Source organism: Ceratotherium simum, chromosome 34 (genome assembly GCF_057802395.1).
Source record: "Ceratotherium simum simum isolate JZ-2026a chromosome 34, ASM5780239v1, whole genome shotgun sequence".
NCBI lineage: Eukaryota > Metazoa > Chordata > Mammalia > Perissodactyla > Rhinocerotidae > Ceratotherium > Ceratotherium simum.
Genome location: NC_141933.1, coordinates 30,902,884 through 30,926,767, shown reverse-complemented (window position 1 = coordinate 30,926,767; position 23,884 = coordinate 30,902,884). Strand labels below are relative to the sequence as shown.

The window sequence follows — 23,884 nt, the reverse complement described above, 5'->3', positions numbered from 1 at the left end:
TATGTATATATACGCAAAAGTAATATATATATGTATTTTATAATACATATACTAACCTCTAATGGTGAAAATTTTAAATCACCAATACTATAATAATATTATTGTAAACATGTTATTTTAAAGAGTCCTTATATCTTAGAGATACATGTTGAAGTATATACAGATAAAAAGATATGATGTCTGGGATTTGTTTAAAATAATCCAGTGATGAGGAAGGAAGTAGGAGGTGCAGATAGATAAAATGGGCCGTGAGAGCTGGTAATTGTTGAAGCTAGGTGATGGATACATAGGAATTTATTATACTTTTCTCACTACCAGTGTGTGTGTGTGTGTGTGTGTGTATGTATTTATAATTGAAATTTTCCATAATCCAAAAAATTTTTCTTAAAGATTTCCATCTTCCTTTGGTACCATATATATCCTTTCATTAAACTCTCATTCACTTATCTGGGGAAAAAAATCATCAATAATCTCACCCCATATTCTTTCAGTCCTTTTTCTATACATGGACATATGTAGAGAGAAATTGTACTCTCTCAGGATTTGTAATGATGTGTTGAAAATAAGACCTTATTTGTTTGGTCAGTATTAATATTTTGCACACTAGTTCAAGGATTTCAAAATTACGTTTTGCACTAACTTTTTGAGAAATTTCTAATAAAGGTGGGTGTCTGTGGTCAAATAATTTTGGGAAAAGCTGCATACCATGGCTCCCTTTTGGAAACTTACAACATACATTAGCGCTGGATTATACACTGCGGGAGAACAGAGACTATGGGGGCTTGTCCACACTGACCCGCAGGGCCCAGCACGGGGCCTGTCACCAGCAAACACTCAGCAAATGGTGGATGGATGAAAAGACAAGCACAGGCTCTGTAGTAAGGAAACTTGTTAACCTAGATTTAATCTAGTGTTTCCCAAACACATTTGTCTTTGAAAGCCTTTTATTGAGGAGCACCCTTATATTAACATCCCTTGAAATTAGTATTTTGGGAAATGATCTCAAAGCATTTTATAAATTGTATTAAAACCAGTCTCACATGGTCCCAGTGAGTTGGCAGAGAAAGGCACAGGTTCATAGTCCAGGACTACACGGACCATGGTCTTAGAATCAAACCCACGCTGGCACCGCATTCTCTCTCTTTTGGCCCAAACTGTCTCGCGATGTATGCAGCTGGACTCACCCAGTGTTCAGATGGAGGATGAAGAAGGAAAGGGAGCAGGAACTTTGGAAGGGTGGCATGCTCAGTGAGTGAGGGTGAGCTGGTGTCTCCTCTTTCATCACTGTTTGTGGCATCGTAGATGGAGTAAGCCTAGGGAAAAAGCGAAGAAGCAGATACAGACCGCAACATCCACACCAGGAGAAGGAATGGGGGAAAGGACTAAGAGGTGGAGCCAGGCACGGAGATAGAACTGGGGAACCCCGGGCCGCCGCAGCAAAGCGCACGCACTCAACCGCTTGCGCCACCGGGCTGGTCCCAACAAGAGCTTATTAAACTCCACATTCTCTTTCCCCTGGACTCACAGCCAGACTACATTTCCCAGTTTCCTTGTAGTTAGGTGTGGCTGTGAGACTGGCTTCTGGCCCATGGAGTCTGAGTGGGAGTGATGGTCCCATTCCAGGCCTGGCTCATAAAAACTCACAAACAGTGGTCCTCCATGCTCTTTTTCCTCCCACCAACTGAGTGGAAATGACCCCAGAGAATTTGGAAATCATGTGTTGAGAATTGCAGAGCTTCCATCAGCTCAAATCCTTCTCCACTCCCTACCATCCTATTTACCCAAAAACCCTTATGAGTGTTAGATGACCCCCCAAATAAATTTCTATGTGTTTGACCCATTATATCTTGTTGAGTTAATCTGTTAGTAGCTAAAATTACACCACAAAATACAAAAAGAGAAATCTATCTGAAAGGAAGGATAAAAGATGGGCTAGGGCATATACAGTCAAGAGAAGGTAGAATTTAAAGGAAAGGTGGGTCAACAAGAATAATAAACACACCTGGGTATGAACACTTAGAACTTAAGACATGAGGAAGTTGGCTGGGGGACAGTGAGCTTCTGAGAATAATTTTTCTTTTTAATTAAAGGAGAAAACCATATGATGAAAGACCCTTTTCTTCCTGCCTACTTCCTTTCTTCAGCTTTGGACATTGTCATGTGAGGATTTAATGCCTGGATCTGTGGCAACTACATTGTGAGATGAGGCAAACAGCACGAGAATGGAAACTGGCATGCTAAGAGTGGTACAGAAGCACGAACAAATTTTGTGTGACGCTATGACTGAACTACTCAACCAACCCTGGAACTACTTTTCTCTGTACTTTTTGTTAATAAAACAATAAAGCCTTTTTCTAAAAAAAAATAAAATAGTAGTAACTACAATTTTTTGGACCCTGCTATGTTCCAAACCCTATGTTAAGCTAAATAGATACATTGTTACATTGTATACTTTAATTTTAAGGAGGTACATGCTCCTTAAACGTACTTGCAAGAAGAGTTAAGCAAGAACTTGCTGGCATTATATGGGAGAGAATTCTCTTTTTTTTGTGAGGAAGATCAGCCCTGAGGTAACATCCGATGCTGATCCTCCTCTTTTTTGCTGAGGAAGTTTGGCCCTGCGATAACATCTGTGCCCATCTTCATCTACTATATATGGGACGCCACCACAGCTGTCCTGGCAAGCTGTGCGTTGGTGTATGCCCAGGGTTGGGAAACTGAAATTTTAATTTTCACAATAATTATATAAAACATTAAATGAAGAACTTAAGCTCTAATAGGTTGAGTAAATTGCCCAAGGTTACACAGCAAATAAATAATGCTCTTCTGCATCATGTCATATTGCCTCCAAAATGAGAAGTCTAAAGAGCCAGGTAAGTGCAAAGAGCCCATCACACAATAGTGGATGGGATGGACCAGGGAAAGGGAAGGGTTTAATGGGTTTGGAGGTGGGAGGATTGAGCTAGAGGGTGACCATCTAATAAACTCTATCTATCAAGATCTCGCTCAGGTACCCCTTTCTACAGAGCCTGTCTGAACTACACCAGTTGATCTCACTACTCTTCGAACTCCTTTATTATTTACTGCTCTTCATCTAGTTCATTACAAATCATCTTGGAGAGTTACTGGACTTTCTTCAAAGTTGACTTATGCTAGATTTTCACTGCTTACTTACATTCAGTTCTCCTCTACCTTTAGGCACATGGGAGAATTATCCTCTCCCAGCCCCCTTGCATTTAAATTGGGCTGCATTCATATGACGAGTTCTAGCCAACGGATTGCAGGCAGAAATGGCATGTATTATTTCTGAGTCAAGGCATTTAACCACTGGTATGAGGTCCTCTACTATTCTCTTTCCCAGATTGTGTGAAAATGGAGATGCCATAAAATCAAAACACCTAGGGTCACTGCATGGAAGACTTGAAGAAATGTCTGGACGCACAGTGAATTTAGCATGGTAAGAAGCCACTGGGTGATTGTGTTAAGCCATTGAGATTTGGCTGATGTTGTTACTGCAGCATAACCCAGACTATCCTGACTAATACAACTTAATATTCCATCCTGATCAGAGATGGCAAATAATGATCATTAATGGCACCATTGCCCCATCCAGGAGACGTGTTATACATTATTAACCCAATGGGTGAACTCTCACCCATTGAGCTGTAAGGCCTCAGAATCTTTCTCATCACAGTGAGATGAGCCACTACTAATTAATCAGAGCTGGAGAATGAAGGGAAACCCATCAAAATCATTCCAGTGCAGTTGGCATAAAACCCAAACTTCTTGCCATGGCCTGTAAGACCACACAAGAGCTGGACCTTACCCTCCTCGACAATCTCATTTCCTACCACTCATGCTCTTGTTCACTATGCTGCAGCCATGCTGGCCTTTCTGTTCCCTAAACACACCAAGAATATTCCCTTCTCAAGCCTTTACATTTGCTGTGCCCTCTTTTTCGAAATTCTCTCATATTTTTGCACGTTTGGCTCAAACGTCCCCTCTTCAGACAAATCTTCCTGTCCACTTTATTAAAGTTACAGTGCACCCTCTACCCACCTCCTCAATGATAATAAAATATTCCTCTGCATTTTCTTGCTGTTGTATTTCTAGTACTTAGAGAAGTACCTAGTGCATAGAGGTGCTTACTATATATTTCTGGAACTAATAAAGGCAATTGATCTGCCAACCCTGATCTAGACCATAATCTTTTTGAGGAGAGAGGGCAGGTCCAGTTCACCTTTGGCTTTTGTAGGGCATACAGTAGGTGTCCATTAAATTCCTGATTGATGGTTAGAAGACTTTTATTTCCCTTCATATCATGGTGGATTCATGTCTGTGCCTTTTGTCCTTCTTCCACTTCTCCTACGGTCTCTCAAGATGTGTCTTCTTTTCTCTGTCCCTCCCCTTCCCTCACCACATCCTCTCCCAATTAAGTGCAGTGCAAGCCTCTTCCTCACCCACGCATTGCCTTCTAAAGCGGCGGTTTACTGGCTGAAAAACAGTAACCAGCAATAAAGGTGCTTTGGCCTGGCCTCACGTCCAAGTTCAGTACCTATTCCCTTTTCTGCAGGAGCTGACACTAAGCCCCATCCAGACTTGGCTGGAGCCTTATACCTGTACATTGGAGCCCAGAAGTTTTACCCTGTGGGTGTTTTGAAGAGAAGCAGCTGTTACCATTTGCCAGCTGAAAGGTTTTGCCTTTCAAATAGACTGTGAGGCATGTTCAGGCAGAAAGGGGCTTTCTGGAGAAGGCCTGGGAACACAGGACTCAGAAAACCCACCACTCATTTGGATTGCCACACAGCTGTGGGCAAATCAGCAGGGATGTTGAGGGTGGATAACAGAGAAGGAGGAATGACTGCATCCTCTGGGGATCATTGAATGATGTGGGGGAGGGGTTGTAGGTGAGGCCAGGTAGTGAAAGGAACATGGGACTTAGAATCAGAAGAGCTGAGATTTAGAGTCAGAAGTCCTGAATTCAAGACCCAATAGCAGGCACATCCCCCATCCGTTTGAGCCTCTGTTTATTCTTTTGTAAAATGGAGTCATGCCCTCCTATATTCAAGTCTTTTGGGGTTGCAACAGAAACCAGCTTATGCTAACACAAGAAGAATAAAGGGGTTTATTAAAGGATATCAGGGTGCATCACAGAAATCAGGGGCATGAGTGCAGTCAGCTGTCAAGAATGGACTAGAACAGGGAACCCGAAAAGTGTCAAAACTCAAGTTTTTCTGCTTTTCTCTGAGCTTCTGCCTTATTCTGCTTTCTCCTGTATCTCCATCCATATGGAGGTGTGTGGCTACCCCACAGCTTCCACCTATAAATCTCACAGGTTTAGCCATACTCCAATTCCAAATTTCCAGGACAAAGACTCTGGCCCAGCTGGCATCAGGTGTCTAGCACTGAGTCCAGTCACGACCGTGCACGGTAGGGGTCACATAGTAAAAGAGTGGCTGCCAGGGGGCTACCTTGAGGATCTAGATGCAATACTCTGAGAAGGAGCTCTGCGAGTTATAGAACTTGCGAGTGGGGCCAGCAAACCAAAAAGTGCCTTGTGAGGCACACACTGAATAAGCCCCCAGGTGCTATAAACAGAGAACGGTGCTTATTTCTAGGCCGGACATACAGCTATCTCACAAGGATACTATAAGGAAGGAAGGCACAGTCCTATGCAAATCTAAAGTTTTCTAGCAAACAATCAAGGTCTGAGTCTGTGCATTTAAAGTCACCTGACTCTAGGAGTCTAAGGTTGCAATGAGCTATGAGGATCAACATTCTCCACTATCTACCTTAGCTTATCTAACAAAAGCTTCCGAAGGAGATCTTCCTTCTGAAAAGAAATTGACTGGAATAAAATTCAGTGAAAACTAATTAATTAAGACTCCATTGGCTTAGCATTTTTACTAGATCAAGAATCATGAAGGGATCAAAATTTTCTACCCCTACATCTCTTAACGGCAAGAAAGATTTCCTTTAAGTAAAATAAAGATGTGACTTTGGACAAGTCACCTAACCTTCCCAAGCCTCAGTTTCCTTATCTGTAAAATAAGAATGAAGTTTTCATAGGGTTGTTGTGACAATTAAATGACATTAGGTTTGGCAAATACTAAGTACTGGTGGTTAGCTGCAATGTTGACAATAACGGTGGTTGTGGTGGTGGTGATGGTGATGATTAATTATGACAGAATCAAGAATGTTTAAATTTTGCTCAACATATAGTAGTCACGAAGTGAATGAATGAAGAGAAAAAACAATTTTCAGACAACTCCAAGGATATTTGTCACCATTTATATATACAACCAGGGATGTGACAAATACAGATCATGCTTAAATGTTCATTAATGCAGATCCCTTAAAGCCTTCCAATAAATGTTTAAATAACCAATTGGTATGAAGTGGAGAGCAGATGAATAAATAAGAATTTTAGTTACAACATGTACTTAAAAGGAATACAATTACATTTCTATTAAATAATAGTGCATACAATATACTCTTTCACTTGTCTTCCTCCCAATTAGCCTGCTACATAAAGTCACACACCGTTAATTCAAATTTTGTCTTCAAAAAATCACATTTCTAAGGGGCCAGCCCAGTGGCGTAGTGGTGAAGTGCGCGAGCTCCGCTTTGGCGGCCCAGGGTTCGCCGGTGTGGATCTCGGGCTCGGACCAACACACCGCTTGTCAAGCCATGCTGTGGTGGCGTCCCATATAAAGTGGAGGAAGATGGGCACGGATGTTAGCCCAGGGCCAGTCTTCCTCAGCAACAAGAGGAGGATTGGCATCGGATGTTAGCACAGGGCTCATCTTCCTCACACACACACCCAAAAATCCCATTTCTAAATTAGTTACCATCCAATTATGGGATTGGGTCTCTTAGCACACTATTTTCACTTCCAAAGGACTGTGTAAAACCCATTTTGTAACTGACATGGACACATCTAGAATCCAGTGGCACCTTGTCCCTTTGGCATTTTCACGGTGCAGCAGCCACACTGACTACTTTACTTGCCATAATTTGAAAGCCTTAATAATCCTAAAAGCTCAGCTCTGCAATCACACTTGGTTAGCTTGAGACTAATTAGTTATCCAACGTCATTTGCATATCATGAAGATTGCTTCCCTAATTACCTGTTTACTTGGACTTCACTAACAGTTATTTCACGACAGCTTTTTCCCCACTGCTCATTTGCATGTGTAGAATTCACACTGCAAGTGTGAACTAAGAATGGATGTCTTTCAGAGTTAAAACTGAACTGGAATGGCACTTTTTCTTTACCTTGCCACATTGCTCCTTCTCTGGGAAGAAGCCCCGGAAAGGAATTGAATGTTGTCCCTTTAAAAGAGCCCCACGGCCTGCTATGTGTATAATCCTCAAATCCCATGATTCAGTCCCATGCTCTCAGCCTTGCACCACACACTCCTGCTCACATTTGGTTTAGATTTGACTTTTCTTTGCTTAAGAAGAACAAGATTTATTACTAGTCAGAAGCCATCAGGCCCAATATCTTAGAAAAAATAAATAAACAAATGCTGGTCTGCCAGAGTGAATCATGCTCTGGCTCCACTGGGTCTTCTGAAAGTGGTGCCCCAGATATGGCACTGTGGCTTGCATTTGTCTAGAAAGTGTCAAGTTGTCTAGATGTTTCCACGTATCGGCTCGCGTGATCCCTGAAGTCACCCTGTAGAGTGTGGTGGAGGAACAAGAACCACAGCCATTCATGCATTCATGTACTGCTCATTATTGACCATGGTGCACATGCCAGAGACAGGGACTCGTCAGGCACTGAGAACTACGTACTGCTGCCCAAGACAGACATGTCCCCGTCCTCAGGTAGCTTAGAGGTTGGTGGGTCATCAAATCCCACCATGAGGCAGGCACCCCAGTAAAGGGTCTTGATGCCTCTTTCACTTACTGCTCATAACAAACTGCAAGAACGGTCTTACTAACCTCATTTTGTAACAGGATAACCAAAACTCCCAGAGCTTAAGAGACCTGAGTAGAGTCACCCGGCTGATAAGGAAGTGAGCTGGTGCTCAGACTCCGGCTCTCTTAGTCCAAGGCTGCTGTTTGCGCCGTGGATTCTTTCCAAATAGTGTGGTTTCATGTCAACCCAGATCAATTCAAGCTCTCTTTTTCAGTTTCCCACATCCCAAGGTTTGGCTTAGAAAGGTATCTGGGGGCCGGCCCGGTGGCGCAAGCGGTTAAGTGCGCACGTTCCGCTTCGGCGGCCTGGGGTTCGCTGGTTCGGTTCGGATCCTGGGCGCGCACTGACGCACTGCTTGTCAAGCCATGCTGTGGCAGCGTCCCACATAAAGTAGAGGAAGATGGGCATGGATGTTAGCCCAGGGCCAGTCTTCCTCAGCAAAAAAGAGGAGGATTGGCAGATGTTAGCACAGGGCTGGTCTTCCTCACAAAAATAAATAAATAAGTAAATAAATAAAAAAAAGATGCAACAGATAGTGAATGTCTAAAATGAGTAACTCGCTCAGGATTTAATTTTCACAGAGGCATGAAGAAGAGCATGGGAAAGTCTTTTCGAGACGAGTGGTGTGGGCAGCGGTGCCTGGAGAGGATGAGAAGGTTAGCTCAGAGAGGTGATCCAGGAATTCCCAAAGGCTGGCCCTGACTCAGCAAGTCACCAGGTCAGCTATTTGAAATGAGTCATTTGTGGCAGGGGGGCAAACAACCTCAGTTCCCTCACTAAACTATCAGGAAGCAGGCAGACAAAATGTTCTCCCCTGCGAGAATAATCCTAATTACAATCCCTAGAATTTGCATGGTCCTGTACAATCTGCAGAGCATTTTCACACCAGTGTCTTCATTTGCTGATTGTTTACTGCACAAATGAGGAAGGGACCAGGGTTCGAGATGACCTAGTCTAGTGGTTTTTAATATTTTTTTAAAAGTAAAATCCTTTGTCAAAATGAAATCTCACAGTGGTCTAGTGTATAAAATTGATGTGAGTGGAACTTCTGTGGTTGGGATGGGAACAGGGGTGGGGAAGGCACAGCTCACGCTTAAGCCTTTGTTTTGTCCTCTGTATCTTTTCTAAGGGGCCTCCAAGGAACCTCCAAGTTCCATGAAACACAGTAAGACAAACGTTGCTTCCAGGGAATACCCCTCCTGCTTCACTCCCCTTCTCCCGTTCTCCAAACAGAGAAAGCTGAAAGCCCTGGAGGTAGCACGAGTCTGCCCAAGGCCACTCCTCATCCAGTGCTCTTCCCATGGAACTCACCACGCGGGTTTCTCAGGAGTTATAGCCTGAAGATCTGCCTGGAGCCAGTGTGCCCCCAGTTGTTCGAGGAAAGTGTCCTCTTGGTCACAGACAGCAGCAGGGCCAACTCTGCTACTAGTGGCAGCACTTTTCAAAGAGCCTTCTCTTCAGGTGGGGCTCAGGGGCACTGTCTTTGTTTCAGATGGGCCACCCTTTGAGTCATGGAACACCAGCCGATGAATGGTTGGAGAGTAGGTCTAGATATTTTTCAGCCCCAAACACTCTCCCTGAAAACACAAGAGAGTAGCCTATTGTCAAGCAGGCTGTCCCCAACTCAAAAACTGACATTGAACTAGACAGTGGTTGTTAGGGACTGCATGTTTGTCTCCCGCTAAAATTCATATGTTGAAATCCTAACCCCCAGGGTGATGGTCTTAGGAGGTGGGGCCTCGAGGAGGTAATTAGGTCATGAGGGTAGAGCCCTCATGGATGTGATTACTGCCTCTATAAGAAGAGACTCTCTCTCTCTCTGCACGCCCCCATCCTGAGGAGATAGGAGAAGACAGCCATCTGCAAACAAGAAAAAGAGCTCTCACCAGAACCCAACCATGTTGGCGCCTCGATCTTGGAATTCCCAGCCTCCTGAACTTCGAGAAATAAATTTCTGTTGTTTAAGCCACCCAGTCTGTGGTATTCTGTTAGAGTAGCCTGAACTGACTAAGACAGTGGTAATGGCTGCCCAATTGTGAATGTACTGAATGCTATTGAATAGTTAAAACGGTAAATTTTATGTTATGTGTATTTTAGCATGATAATATTAACAACAATAATAATAAAAATTACATTGACTCCCTATTTTCTGGGGATCAAGTTCAAACTTCCTAGTATAGTTAACGCCCCCTGGCCCCTGCTTACCTATCTTTTTTTTTTTGGCTGGGAAAGATTAGTCCTGAACTACCATCTGTTGCCAATCTTCCTCTCTTTTTTTTCCTCTCCAAAGCCCCAGTACATAGTTGTATATTCTAGTTGTAGGCCCTTCTAGTTCTTCTATGTGAGCTGCCACCACAGCATGGCTACTGACAGATGAGGGGTGTGGTTCCACGCCCGGGAACCGCACCTGGGCCACCAAAGCAGAATGCACCGAACTTCTAACCACTAGGCCATCAGGGCTGGCTCATTACTTTTCTAGACTCATGTCTTGCTGTCCCCCTCAAGCTCTTCATCTGATCAAATGTTCAAGGCATTCCAAACTGCTCTCCATCGCCTGAACAAGGTATGTGCTTCCACCTTTCCATGCTCACTCACGATTTTGCTTTTAGTAATAATAGCAAATACTTATATAATAGTGCTTACTATATGCATATATACCCATATATCTAGTGCTTAATATACGCAGGACTTTTGAGTTATTTAATCCTCACCAATTCTGTGAAATAGATACTGTGATTTACCCCAGTTGAGACTTGAGGAAATCGAGGCACAGAAAGGCTGATTGACGTGGTCAAGTTCGCACAGGTAGTAAGCAGCCGAGGCAGGTGAGAACACAGGCATCCTGAACACTCGCTATTAGGTATCACAGAGCCCTGCCTGCGGACGCCCTGTCCCCACAGCTTCTTCTGAATTCCTCCTCCTCCTCAGGACCTGGCTCAGATGTCCCCTCCACTGCGAAGCCCCCTGGGTGTTCCCCAGGAAAGGGTGCGGCTCTCTTCTCCAGGATCCGTAGCTCTCTGCACACACACGTTTTGCAGCACATTTCATATTGTGTGGTAAAAGCCTGCTTGTGGCTCTGATTCCCCACCAAAGTGTGAGGCCCCTGAAGACAGAGCAGGTCCTCTTTACCTTGATCCCTCTGAGGTCTCACGACATGTTCAATGAATGAAAGGATGGCTGGGTGCACTTTCTCTCAATTTTTCAATTTCTTTCAATAAATAACAAAGTCAAAGGGGAATTACTTGCCCTCAGAAATTCTGGCGTGCTCCCTTAGGGTCTTGCCACACAGTCACCAATAACCACTGTCATTTTCTGTTTATCTCACCAGGCAAGAAGTCTGTTGGGATTTACTCCCAGCAGTCCACATCAACAATAAACACTGCTTTTGATTTTCAAATATTAAACCACAGTATATTATAGGAAGACATGAAATTATAATGCAAAGTATGATTTTTCAAACTCAAAATGCCTCCCCTGAAGAATATGACAATCTCCTCCCCTTTCTGAGAGTTACTAGGTAGGATAGATGGGGGAAAGTGGATTAATGTTTGTGTAGATAGGAGTATAAAGGGGAGCAAGAAAGAAAGGATAGATGTGTGAGTGGATGATTAGGTGCATAAAATGAGGGATATGTGGACCATGGATGGATACACTGACGAACAGATATGTGGACAGATGGATGGAGAAGAGGATAGTGTATAGATGGATGTGGGTTTATGAAAAGACATACAAAAGGATGTGTGGAAAGATGGATGAGAAATTATTTGAGAGGGTAGTTGGAAGCATATGTGGTTGGGTGGATGGATAGATGAAAGGAGAGGTGGTTGGATAAATGGATGGCCGGGAACATAGATAGATGTGTGAGCCGGGGGCGGGGAGGGCGGGGGGCGGATGTAAGGAAAGATGGGTAGATAGGAGAACGGGTGGATGGAACGATGTTTGGGAGGATGAACGAGAGGCTGGGTGAGTGGATGGATGAATAGCGGTGGGTGGATTCAGGTGCCAGCCCGGGACTGGAGGATGACACACGGGTTAGTGGAGCCAAATAGCAGCCTCATGACTGGCCATCATTAGCTTTCTCTGAGCAGTCCTGATAAGAAGCAAAAATCCCCTGAGCCAAGTCCCCTGGACTTGGCTTCTTTTTCAAGGGAAGAATGAGGTCTTCCTCTCTCCCCTGGAAAGCATGATAAGCTCCCCACCCCTCCTCGCCCGGGCAGGGAAGCACCACTATCCACAGGCAGGATCTCACCACTGCTCCAGCTCCTCTCCCAGAATACCCAGCTGCCTGTAAACACAGAGAGAATCATTCCCCAGTCAGATTCAAAGAGAAACTTAGCGGAGAGGACAGGCCAGGGGCTGAACCCAACGGGGTGAGGTCTCAGGACTCAATCACCCTCTCCTCTGTCCTGACGCCGCTCTCTCAGCGAACCCGGGGAGCTGGCGAGAGAAGAAAGCTGGTGCGTCCTGGGCGCAGGACACCCCGCGGCCCTCCCGGCGCCCCCATTTACCGTCTCCGGCGAGAACCGGGTGGCGGCGGCGGGGCGGCGCGGAGGAGGGCTGGTACGTCTTTAAACCTCAGCCGGCTGCTTAGTCACAGCCCCTCGCTTGGGTGTGTCTTTCGCTCGCTCCCTCCCTCTTAGGTCACTCTTTCAGCCTCAAATAAAAACTGCACCCAACTTCCGAGGCGCCCTCATTGCCCAGCCCGACCCCAGCCTCCGACAGGTTCGGGCCCCTCCTCGCCCCGTCCCGTCGATCCCGGGCCCCGCCCAGCGCACGGGACCCCCGGCTCCACTCGCCCGCTCGCTCGGTTCGCGCCCGCACCATGGACAAGGTTTGGTGGCGCGCAGCCTGGGGACTGTGCCTCGTGCAGCTGAGCCTGGCGCAGATCGGTGAGTCCCGCCCGGCAGCGGGAGGGGCGGCTGCAGTGGCCGGGCCTGACCCTGCGGCCGGCCGAGTTGGCCCTGGGGACCGGAGTCAAGTGCACGGCGGGCGGCTTGGATTTGGTGCGGGAGAGCGGGGCTAGGACTTGAGCTAAGCTGTTGGCGCGTTTGTTGATGGGAAGCACAGTTTGTTTGAAAGGAAAAGAAAAAGAACGAAGAAAGTGTGCAGAGCGGGCTGCCGGCGCGCACTTTGGGGCCGGTCCCTAGAGCCGGAGCACAAGGCAGAAAGTAACTGTACTCTGGATGAGCGCAGCCCGGGCTGGACTAACAGGCTCCAGTGCCCAAGGGCGCTCGACGCCCTGCTGGGCTGTGGCCGGGCGGGGCGGGGCGGGGCAGGAACACGGCAGGGGCAGGAGCTGGGGCTGTCAGCAGGGTGGCCAGAGAGGTGGGCACAGTTGCATGTGTGAGAGCTGGTGGCAGTGAGCTTTCCAGAAGGGGGTCCTGGCTTCCTGCGCCCCCCAGCGCGCCGGGTTCCAAAGCAGTTGGGTTCCAGTCACTGTCTTAGCGCTTGTGGGAACTTGAACCGGCTCTGTGGCCAGGTTCCTGGTCTCCACGAGGTGCCAGCCTGGGGCAGAGAGGGTGAGTAGGAAAGGTAGTGACTGGGCCAGCTGCTCAACCCTCGCGGCCTCCTGCTTCTGCCAGTCAGTTGGGGGAAATCCCGAGGGTAAAGTCGGTCACAGTCCCTGCCGGCCGCCTCAGGGGCGGCCTGGGCACTGGGGTTGCATAGGGACCTGGAACTGGGGCTGCCAATATCCCACCCAAACAGGGTCTGTGCCTCTTGGTAGCTGTGGGGAGGGGCCCCTCTGGGGAGGGACGGCTGTGTGTGAGGTACTCCGGCAAGGCTGAACTCCAGGCGTTCGTTTTCTTTGTCTATATATGTACAGATAATTACATGGCCGATTTGCTTATCGCCAGCAAAATTAATTTTTCTTTTAAGGAGTGCCAGCTGGGTCATTAAGACAGCTCAGCCTGTGGTTAATTCTACTCAGCAAGTATTTATTAAACAGAACTCTGGGGGTACCAAGAAAGCAAAAGACTCAGTCCCACCTCAGTACTTTAGACTGAAGATAAGTGGGATCTAGGATTTAGATTCCTGAGACAGAAATAATAATAGTAACAGGAATAACAGCACCATCCACCATTTATTGCCCGCTCTCTCTGTGCCAGGATCTGGCTAAGCTCTTTACATGTGTTATCTCATTTTACCCTCACAATGGCGCAGTGAGAAGTGTCCTGTTAGTAGCCCTGTTTTACAGGAGGGAAACAAACCGAGGCTCAGAGAGGTTAAGTGACTTGCTCGTGTTCACACAGCGGAAGCATTGGTGCGGGATGTGAACCCAAGCCCATTTGCCTGCGCTTAGTCAGAATATGTTCGACTATGTATGGCATGGACAAACGTTGGGGATGGAGGAGCAGAGGGAAGCCTGAGGCCAGGGAGAGCCCTGGGCCTGGCCTTAGGAAAGAGGGGTGCTGCTGGCTTCCCTGTGGCCTCTAGGGAAGTGGATTTGTATGTTACCTTCTGGTGAAGTCTTCTGCTTTGTTTCTGAGGATCCTGACTCCTGACTCCCTCCAACCTGTCTCCCTGATTCTTTTAAAGGGCCTCACCCCCAAATGTTAGGCACTGTCCTCACTCTTGAGGTTCTCCCAGAGAGCAGGAGGCTCACTCTGTCCCGTGTTTCTGAGGTCCCTTTGGGCAGCGTCATTTGGAGGAAGCACAAAAAAGTGCCAGTAGCAATAACTGCCTGGGCCCTGGCTTTCCTGTGCTTGTAAAGTTGTTTGGAAGGAACTGAGACTTGGAAAGGAGACACGACTTAGCAGCAGGCTCAGCCGGGGCTGGGCAAGCAGATGGGGGAAGAGAAAGAGGAGGCAGAGGGAAAGGCGCTATTGTTGCCCCATTGGGCTGGGGGGGGGCACTCGGGAAGACAATGAGGAAACTTTGAAAAGGGGCAAGGCTTTGCAGAGGAAGAAAGGGTCCAATCTTCATCTCGGAAAGCAAAAGGTAGAGAAATGGACAAATGTAGTTAAGCAACGTTGGACCCAGAAACCCTGAGTTGGAGAACAGATACCTTGAACCAGTTGTCATATGTAGAAGCAAGCAAGTGGCCGTGGGTGGAGGGCAGGTGGGACGAGCCCTCACTGCTCACAGCTCCTCCTTTCCTCTGTGAGCAGGTCATTGCTAGGGAACTGCGCCCCTGGTGTTGAGAAAGAGGGGTGCATCTGAGAAGGAGTGGTGCATCTGAGGGCTTGGGGGTGCCATGCACCCTTCTGCTCCCACTGAGCATTAGAGACCCCTCTTGCTAGGAGTTAGAGCTTTGGCTGTGTTTTCCCAGGTGAAGAAGCAAAGCTCCGTCTTGAGGTTGGTATCAGTTTGTTCAGTTATTCCCCAGATACACATTGGACATCTCCTGCAGAGGTGCCATGCCAAGTAGGTGTGTCTGAGACTGGCAGCCAATAGGAAAAATTCCATTTTCCCCCAAATTGCCCCACGCAAGAGGGGATGCTGGATAGCACGAAATTCTTAGTTTATGACAGATCCTAGTCCATTCATTCAGGAAATATTTCTTGACTCATTGTTATAGACTCAGAGACGGGGACTCCAAGGATCGTTCAGAAAAACCCCTTCTTTTTCCCAAGGAGGAAACAGAGCCTGACAGAGAGGGAGGAGTGACTTCCTCTCTCCTAGACAGAGTGTTTGGGTGGACACTTTCCTACCATAACATACGCTGGGTCTCTGAAACACCCCTGTCACCAAGGACTACAATGACCCCCATGTCTACTCCCTGCAGTGGGCAAGCAGGTTGAGGTCTACTGGTGTAACAGTATTTGTTTCATGCCTTAAATACTAGCTTAAACACTCATTACAATTTTGTATTTTACTCCACGATATACCCAGTTTGAGTTTAATATAAGAATAATAATATATATTTCTTACCAGAAAGCAAAGTTGCTGCTCGAGGAAGAGTCTCTGTATTGTCCTGGGGCTCCCAGGGCCTCCAGGAACATTGCTGGATCCCTCAGAGTTAAGAGCACTCCAGTTTTAAAAACCTCACCCTCTGCTACTGCACTGTATGCTCCTGTGCAAAGCCAGGTCCGAAGACCCCAGAAATACCATCTAGCGAGCACCGACTCTATACTACGCGTTCAGCCAGGGGGCTAGTATAGGTCATCGTATGTATAAGCCTCACAATAGCCCTATATACGATTAGCACTCTCTTAACTCCATTTTCTAGAGAAGGAAATGGAGGCTCAGGGAGGCGTAACTTGTCCAAGGACACACAGCTAGTAAGTGGTGGAGGTGGGACCCCGTGGTCTAACATACCCCTGTGTTGGCCTCCATGCCGGAGCTCCTTTGCTGCGTCACTTTGCCTCTGGAGAACTTTGGGAATTGTGTGTGCTTCTCCCACCCTCCCTGTCCCTTGTGGCCGGCTAATGTGAAGCCTGGCTTGCCTTCTGTCCCCCTGGCAAGCTGTGGACTCTTGGCTGCCCTTTTCTGCTCCGCCCTGGCCTGTCTCTCCCCAGGCTTGGCCACAGCTGTCAAGAGATGCCAGCCTAGTTATTTGTTACGAAAATAAGTCAATTCCCTTATCAGGGTCCAGTTGCCCTTCTAGACATGCTCTCATTTGCAGGCTTGGAAAAAAGGGAGAGGCTGCTCCTTGTCCAAGAGACAAGTTAGGGCAATGCCCTCCGCCTGAAAATTAAGAAAGAGGCCTTGCAGAGACTCTCATGCTAACCCTGCAAGCAATTTAGATGCATTGACCCAGAAAGCCCGCTTATCACATGCTCCTTGGAAACCCTTGGCATTTAGCAGATTGGTTTTCTGTGCCCCAGCGAGGGAAAGTCTTGAGGATCCCAGGCAGTGGGCTGACACGGTTCTCTGGAAAAGTCAAGGATGTTGAACTGAAAGGCAATGTGGAGCTCTAAGTGACAGGGGCCACCCAAGCGAGATTTCAGATCAGCCTGCAGAGTCGGATGGTGCCCGGCTGGGGTCCCCTGGCAGAGCAGAGGTGGTGGGAGGCAAGCTAGGCCTCCCCAGCAGTCTGTCCCGGCTGGGCTGGGGCAGCAGCTCTGTGTCCTCAGCACCCCCATGTTAACCGCCTCCACCTAGTGCCTGGAGGGGAAGTGACTCTTGTGAAAGAATGGGCCGGGGCAGGTGACAGATGCTGCTAGACACAGTGTGGTTCTCAAGGGGATCTTCCCTGCCCAGAGAGAAATTCTGGGGGTTTGCACAGCAAGAAGCTGATGACTCAATTTCCTTTGTGTCCTGCTCGAATGGGAAGCACACGGTGTTCTTTAGAATTACCAGAGTAGGCTAATGTCTTCTACCTTAAATTTAAACCCCACTCTCCACTCACTTAGCAAGTTGAAATTTTTCTTAAAAAGTACACCTCCCCAAAGCTGGCCAACAAAGTTTTGGGAAGCCAGCCCAATTTGCCAGAGTAAGGAAGAAGTGCTTTCCGAAGTTCGTGGTTGTGGAATCTGGCTTGACATTCCAGATTTTCCAGGAGACTCAGGATTTTGAATATGTAAATAGTCCACCAATTGATGCATAATGTATATTTTGACTAAACGTTTATATATTTTTCTACAAATAAATGCATGGCTTCTTGTGATTAGAAGTCAAAAACTTTGCAAGGCTTTTTACATAGATAAATTTACATCTTTACTACTCCTTAATCAGTCAAGAGTCTGATTAAATTGACGTTGGGTCAGAAAATGTGTACTTTGCAGAGAAATATTTAATATTCCTCTGTTCTCCATTTCTTGATCACCGCAATATGTGAAGTGCCAGGAAAAGCCACATATTTGATTCTCTTTTTTTTCTGGTGAGGAAGATTGTCCCTGAGCTAACACCTGTGCCAATCTTCCTCTATTTTTTTTTGTACGTGGGATGCCACCACAGCATGGCTCGATGAGCGGTGTGTAGGTCTGTCCCCAGGATCTGAACCCACAAACCCCAGGCTGCTGAAGCGGAGCGTGTGAACTTAACCACCACGCCACTGGGCCGGCCCACGTATTTGATTCTTGCTTGCTAGATGTGGACATATACACATTGTGGGTGTTCCTATAAGTATATATGCATCTGAACGCATGTGTCTACACATAATGTGGTACTGCTGATCAATCATTAAGCATTTATAAGGTGTCTTCTGTGGGTCCCACACTGTGTTGGGTACTACAGGGGAATTAAACATGTAAGATGTGGGCATTACGTCCAGGAACCTTATGGTTCTACATGTGTAACACAGTGCAGTTGAGTGACAGCCTGGCCAGTCTAGACTGTCAGGCTAACAGCATTGCCAAGCTGTGCCACTACAAGGGGGGCTAGAGGAACCAATGGTGGAGAGGAGGTGGCAATGCAGGCCAGACAGGATTTGAACATGAAGAAGAGGGAATGGGAAAGGGGCGTGTATACTTCTGTTCCCCTGCTGTTAATTTACCCACTCTCGAATAAGTTAATTAACTAGACAATATATTCCACACACATTTATGCACTGCCTACTCAGTGCACCAAGTGCTTAGGTACTGGAGAACTCATTGTCAGAAGGACACAGTCCTCGCCCCTGAGTGGCTCACAGTCAGGTGTAGGGTTTCCTGGATAACGGCTGAATGTACATCTCTGGCTTCCACATACTAGATTCTGGTAGTGCATCCTCCCAGTTGTGACGATCATAAATGCCTCCAGACATTACCAAGATAGAGGGTGTGGGTAAAGTCAGCCCCGGTTGATAATCTCTGGTGTAAAAAGATGATGGCCGTCCCAGTAACCTCATCTCTGACAATGTGGTATCTGGTTCCCGTAGGTCTCCAGCTAATTAGCCTTAAAGCTACACAGTAAAATCATGCAGGGAGGCCTTTTTATCTTTTGAGGTGCTATCAAGGGTTCTAATGACTTTCGTGCTCCTCAAAGGGGGAAAACCCAAAACCCAACATATCTTCTCTTGTCTGTCTTCTGCAGCACTATGGGAGTCCCATGACATCAGGGATCATATCACATTCATTCTTGTGGTCCCAGATCCCAGTCCTGGTCCATAGTTACCAGTAACCATTGAATTGAAATGAATGTTTAGAATGTAGAAATAACTCTATCCGTCTGTAGGGAGCACGCGGGACAGTGTACCTGAGACGCAGATGCATTTATGTGTACATGGTAACAGTGGTGATGGCTGTCTTCCTCAGGGCAGGGCCGCAGGGGGAGCTTGGCTGGCCAGCTGCCCATGGCAGGGCTCGTGTTGGGTCTGCCCAAGCCCGGAGATCTCCTGTCTGTTTGTGGCTTTGGTGGCTGCTTGCTGTGGCTGGGGGTGTCTGTCTAAGGACAGAGTTACTAGATTCTTGGGCCGAGAAGGGAGTGGGAGCCAGGCAGGATGATGACACTAACCCTCAAATTTAAGCCTCAAAATAAAATGCGCCCCAGCAGCAGCCCACTTGGAAGGCTGGTTATTTTGTAGATGCTGATCTGAGGTTGGACTCCTTGGGCGAGAGGCCCACACCCTTCCAAGCCCCCATGCCTGCTTCTGCAAGGTGGTGGCAGCCAGAAGGGAAGCAAAAGCGCTTCACAGAAGATTCTTGCCTTCTCTTTGGGCCTCCTGCAGCTACTAAAAGGGCAAGTCTCCAGGGAAGCCTGACATCTGATGGGGAGCCACATTGGCAATGGCAAACCGTGCTTCTTTTCCACACAGCTTGCCAAGTCTGAAGTTGTCCACAACTGGGGCAGGTCCTGCCTAGCCATGGATCATCCGCCCAGTGAGACTCAGACAGGGTCTCAGTCAAACACAGAATGAGAGGATGGGTATCTTGGGGGAACAGAACCTCATGAAGCCAGATCTCCCTAAGTTTGGGGTGCACTGGCTGCCTGGGTGTGTCCTCCTGAGGCAAATGTCCCTCCTATGTGCAAGTGTGGGCAGACAGGTTCCAGGTGGGTGGGGAGGGGCTGAGTCACCAAGGAGGAGATTTGCAAAATCCAGGCCCCAAAAACCTTACTCCAGTTTTCAGCTTTTGAGTGTAAAGGTTAATTGCAAAATTCCAGTGGGGAGAGAGATTTTTCACATAGACCAGTAATTTAGAGTGTTTGCTGTGGTGTCATTGCAAGTCTCCCTTGGCAGCGCCTGAAAGCTCATTTTTCTTCCCCATAAATTTTCTTGAGAGTTGGAACTCTTGTACCTTTTGCACTTGTTTCTTTGCTTCTAGTTGTATATTTTTGAGATACTGTCACAAATATTAGTAATAATAACAAACACTTATAGAGTCCTGGCACATGCCAGCACCATTCTAATAGTTTCCTGTGTACGCACTAACTTGTTTAATCCATATACCAACCTTAAGAAGGAGTGCTAATATTATCTCTCTTTTACCTATGAGAAACTGAGGCATAGAGAATTTAAGTAACTTGCCCAAGGCCACCGAGCTGGTAAGTGATGGAGCTGGGATTCAAACCCAGGTGGTCCAGCTCCTGGGTTCGTGCTCTCAGTCACTACCCAGTGAAGATGCCTGCTAGGACTCTGCTTGTTTTTAGAAACTCCATTTGGGAATCAGGTATAGGTAGGGTCATAGGGTCCACAGAACTGGCTTTGCTCTCCCTTTTTACACACCATGTCAGAGGAGGGGGCTGGAATTGCAAAAATGAAAGAGAAAGAAGCTGTGAGGGAAACTTCTTCCCATTCATGCTCTTAGCAGGTCATTCATTCCAGTCTCTGGATAGAAGTTCTGTCCTCTTCTATGCGATGGGAAGTTGGGGAGGGGGTAGGACCAAATGGGATGGTGAGTTGAGTTGTTTGTTCATTTTCTCTTTATTACCTGTCACCTGGATGAAAGGTGAAGTGTGCTGATTGGTATTTTGGTATTTCTCCATCATCTAGGACTTTGGCTCACGATTGGACAAAGCAGGGAAATGAGCCAATCAAATAGCAGCAAAATGTTTGCCCTCTACTTAAGGGTGCTTGGTGACAGGGCCTTGTCTCTACTAGCTGGAATTGATGAAGGAGGGAGGGAAACTCTGAGAGAGGAGGCTGTCAGGATCAGGCTACACTTGCCCAGGGCACATGGACTTGAGCAAAAGCTAGAAGTGTGCTGCAGCCCTTTTTCCCAGGCCTGGCCCACACCAGCGGCCTGGCTTCTGTTTGCCAGCCGGTGACCATTGCATGGGGAGGTGGGGAGGGGGGTAGTGTTTTCTCTGGGTGCCCCTGCTGAGAAACAAGCCACCCAGGAAGGGAAGAGGCAGAGCCCCCTGGGGACACTTAACTCAGTCTGCAGAAAGAGACACAGGCCTTTGCCCTAGGGACAGAGGTTCATCACAGACTCCCCCCTTTGGTTTCCATTTCAGTGCATCTCTTTGCACTTGAGCAGGTCCACAAAGCCTTCTAGAAGAGCCCACATAGCAGTCATGGGTCCAGGCAGTATCTTTTCTACTTCCTCTCTCAAAGAACCCAACAAGATATTAGAGTGATGATAGTAAAGCCTCTTCATGAATGTTCACCACTATGCAAACTAAGATGCCAGGGGGAAACTAACAATTCCACGCAGCCAATACTTGGTCTCCCGCCTTTGGCCTAGAAGCTCGTTTCTGCCCAGGCCCCTCCCCTCAGTCTTTGTACACTCCAGAAGTACTAAATGTGTATCTACTATATGCCAGTCAGACATGTTGCTATGGCTGAGTGTGTCCCATCTGAGAAGCAGAGTCCAGCAGTGTGGACCGTCATCTTACAGCCTGCGGGAGACCAGTTGATGTCGAGTCAGCCCCACAGGCACCAATGAGTTGCAGGGCCACCCTTCCCTGCAAGGAGAGAGCAGGGGTTCAGGTACCCCCAAAAGTGCTGGTCACACAGATGCAGACAGGAGTTTGGAGAGGGTAGTGACGCTGTCATAGAAATCTCCCACCCAGAAGTTTGTCTGTACGATGGGTCTTCTGTGGTGGGACTTGTCTTCCAGTGTGAGCCTTGGAGGTCAGGGACATCCCTCTGCACTTTCCTGAGTGCCTGTTACTTTCCGCTGTTGTTTACTAGTTGGTTCTCCCTGATAGATCATAAAAACCCCACCCCATATCTCTATCTAAGAAAACGTTCAAAGGATGCTTCTGAGCTGTGTTACGGCCATCTGTTCTCTTTCACTGGTGAGCATGTCAGCTCCTTGGGGAAAAGCTCATGTTTCATGTATGTTTTTGTGTCACTATGGCTCCCAGCCATCAGTGCAATTCCCGTTATAGCAGGTGCTCAATAAATATTTGGATGACTGACTGAATGAATGAAATTTCTAGGTTTGGCTAGCAAAGCCATTTTTAACATTTACCTTTTGTGATTTGTATAGGTTCTGGTTAATTCTTTTTTATCCTTTTTTTTCCTGGTCTATAAAAACCTTTTTATTTATTTATTTTCTAGTGCCTCTTGTCGTGATCCTCAAACCTTGAAATTGCTTTTCTCCGCACTCTCTCCAACTTGAGTGTTTCTTTCTTGAGGTTTGACATGTCAGCCAAGGCAGGGGGAGTTTAGGGTTCATTTGGTTTTGTCCAGTAAAACAGGGGTCTTGATTTCCTATGGGTATGTCTGCTCTATGCCCCAGCAGTTACTTCCAAATCTGGCCTCCTGTGTAAAGAACCCCCAGCCTCAAAATCATGTTCTCAGTTCTACTCAGAGAAAAGATGTTGGCTTTTGGGTCACTAAAAAAGGAGTGGTTATTTCTTTCAGTAGTTTAAAGATCTTCCATCCCCAAAAGACCACCTCTGCCGAACCAGACGTTTAGTGTGGTGTAATGGGAATGAGGAGGCTCGGCTTAGAGGAGGGTTGTGTAGGAGTAACGGCTGTGAAACAAGGCAGATCTCAGGTTGATGCCCCTGTCTGCCACTTAAGAGCAGCGTGAGCTCGGGCAGTTACACACATGAAGTGCCTAGAACAGTGTTTACCACGTAGTGTCTAGAGCTAAGTGTCTAGCACAAAGAAGGTGCCTCAAAGAATAGAAATGGCTATTATATTTTAGTTCCTCTCTATTTCTGATTCAGTATGTAATGCTGAGAAAACCATTTCACTCCTGTTTGCCTCCAATTTTCCATGCGTAAAATGAGAGAGTTGAATTCTAGTTGATCTGTAAAGTCCTTTCCAGGCTTATGTTCTAAAATTCCACCACTCTGTGGGCCGATGAACACCTAAGCCTCAAACAACTTAATGGAAAGAATAACACAACTATAATGCAGTGCCAAAAAAAATAGTGATGACTTGGTTTGTATTAAATGTCAGAAGCGAATTATTCATCCATGCCAGAAACAGGCACATGGCCCCAGTTACACTCTAAATTCCAATGGGCAAGAATGACTCCTAGGGACAAGGTTCTTGGCTCAGAGGACTCCACCAAATCCTCTCGACCACTTGGGGCTGGGCAGATGAAGAAGCTCGGGCCAGAGAAGTTAGCAACATGTCTCCACACAGCTACAACTATGGAAGGCCAGTCCTGGGATTACCTGCAGGATCTGAATGCAATACCCTTTACATTAAACTAGACTTTAAAATCATAGCTTCAAGTGGCCAGAAAAGTAAACCCCTGAAGAAGAGAAACGATGACGTCCTTCACTGTCAAAGCTTCATGAGCACCGTGGATTTTTCAGCTTCCCTCAAAGGAACTCTGCAACACATTGGTGCCAAATGAACCACAGTATTCAGCCAAAGCAATGCTTAGAGGATGAGCTCTAGAGTCCTGTGAAAAATAACTAGGGTGGCCATGGGAATCTAGAAACAAAAGAACAAACAAATAGGTGATAGATAGATGATAGATAGATAGATATATGATAGATAGACAGATAGACAGATAGATGAGAGATAGATAGATAAATGATAGATAGACAGATGGATAGACAGATAGATGAGAGATAGATAGATAGATAGATAGATAGATAGATAGATAGATAGATAGATAGATAGACACAGAAACCAAGGCACTGAGCAAGGCAGGCCTTTGAGATGGTGTGTTGCTGCTTCTCCTGAGAACCTTCCAGACTCCTAAGATTTCTCTTTTTTTTTTCATGAAACCAGAGAAGCTC

At 46.8% G+C, this 23,884-nt stretch overlaps 1 protein-coding gene and 1 long non-coding RNA gene across 12 annotated transcripts in view; one reads left to right on the top strand and one right to left on the bottom strand.

The window, feature by feature from the left end:
* Positions 1-934: 934 nt before the first annotated feature.
* On the bottom strand, positions 935-12,501 carry LOC147912666 (uncharacterized). Of its 2 annotated transcripts, none has more exons than XR_015549765.1 (3): positions 12,436-12,501; positions 9,239-9,504; positions 935-1,313 (listed from the first exon to the last, which is right to left on the bottom strand). It is a non-coding gene; the product is annotated as an uncharacterized LOC147912666 (long non-coding RNA). The 2 variants fall into 2 exon arrangements; XR_015549766.1 differs by lacking the exon at positions 935-1,313 and adding an exon at positions 6,278-8,566.
* An 88-nt stretch (positions 12,502-12,589) lies between these two features.
* The window catches only part of CD44 (CD44 molecule (IN blood group)), an 85,296-nt gene continuing 74,001 nt past the window's right edge, over positions 12,590-23,884 (top strand). For 2 of the 10 annotated variants that reach the window (XM_087423135.1, XM_087423136.1), the window contains exon 1: positions 12,592-12,816. In XM_087423135.1, coding sequence (XP_087279261.1) covers positions 12,750-12,816 — 67 coding nt within the window. In that variant the 5' untranslated portion in view covers positions 12,592-12,749. Of the gene's footprint in view, positions 12,817-23,884 lie in introns of all 10 variants that reach the window. The other 8 variants (XM_087423133.1, XM_087423134.1, XM_087423137.1 and 5 more) reach the window with 8 other exon arrangements.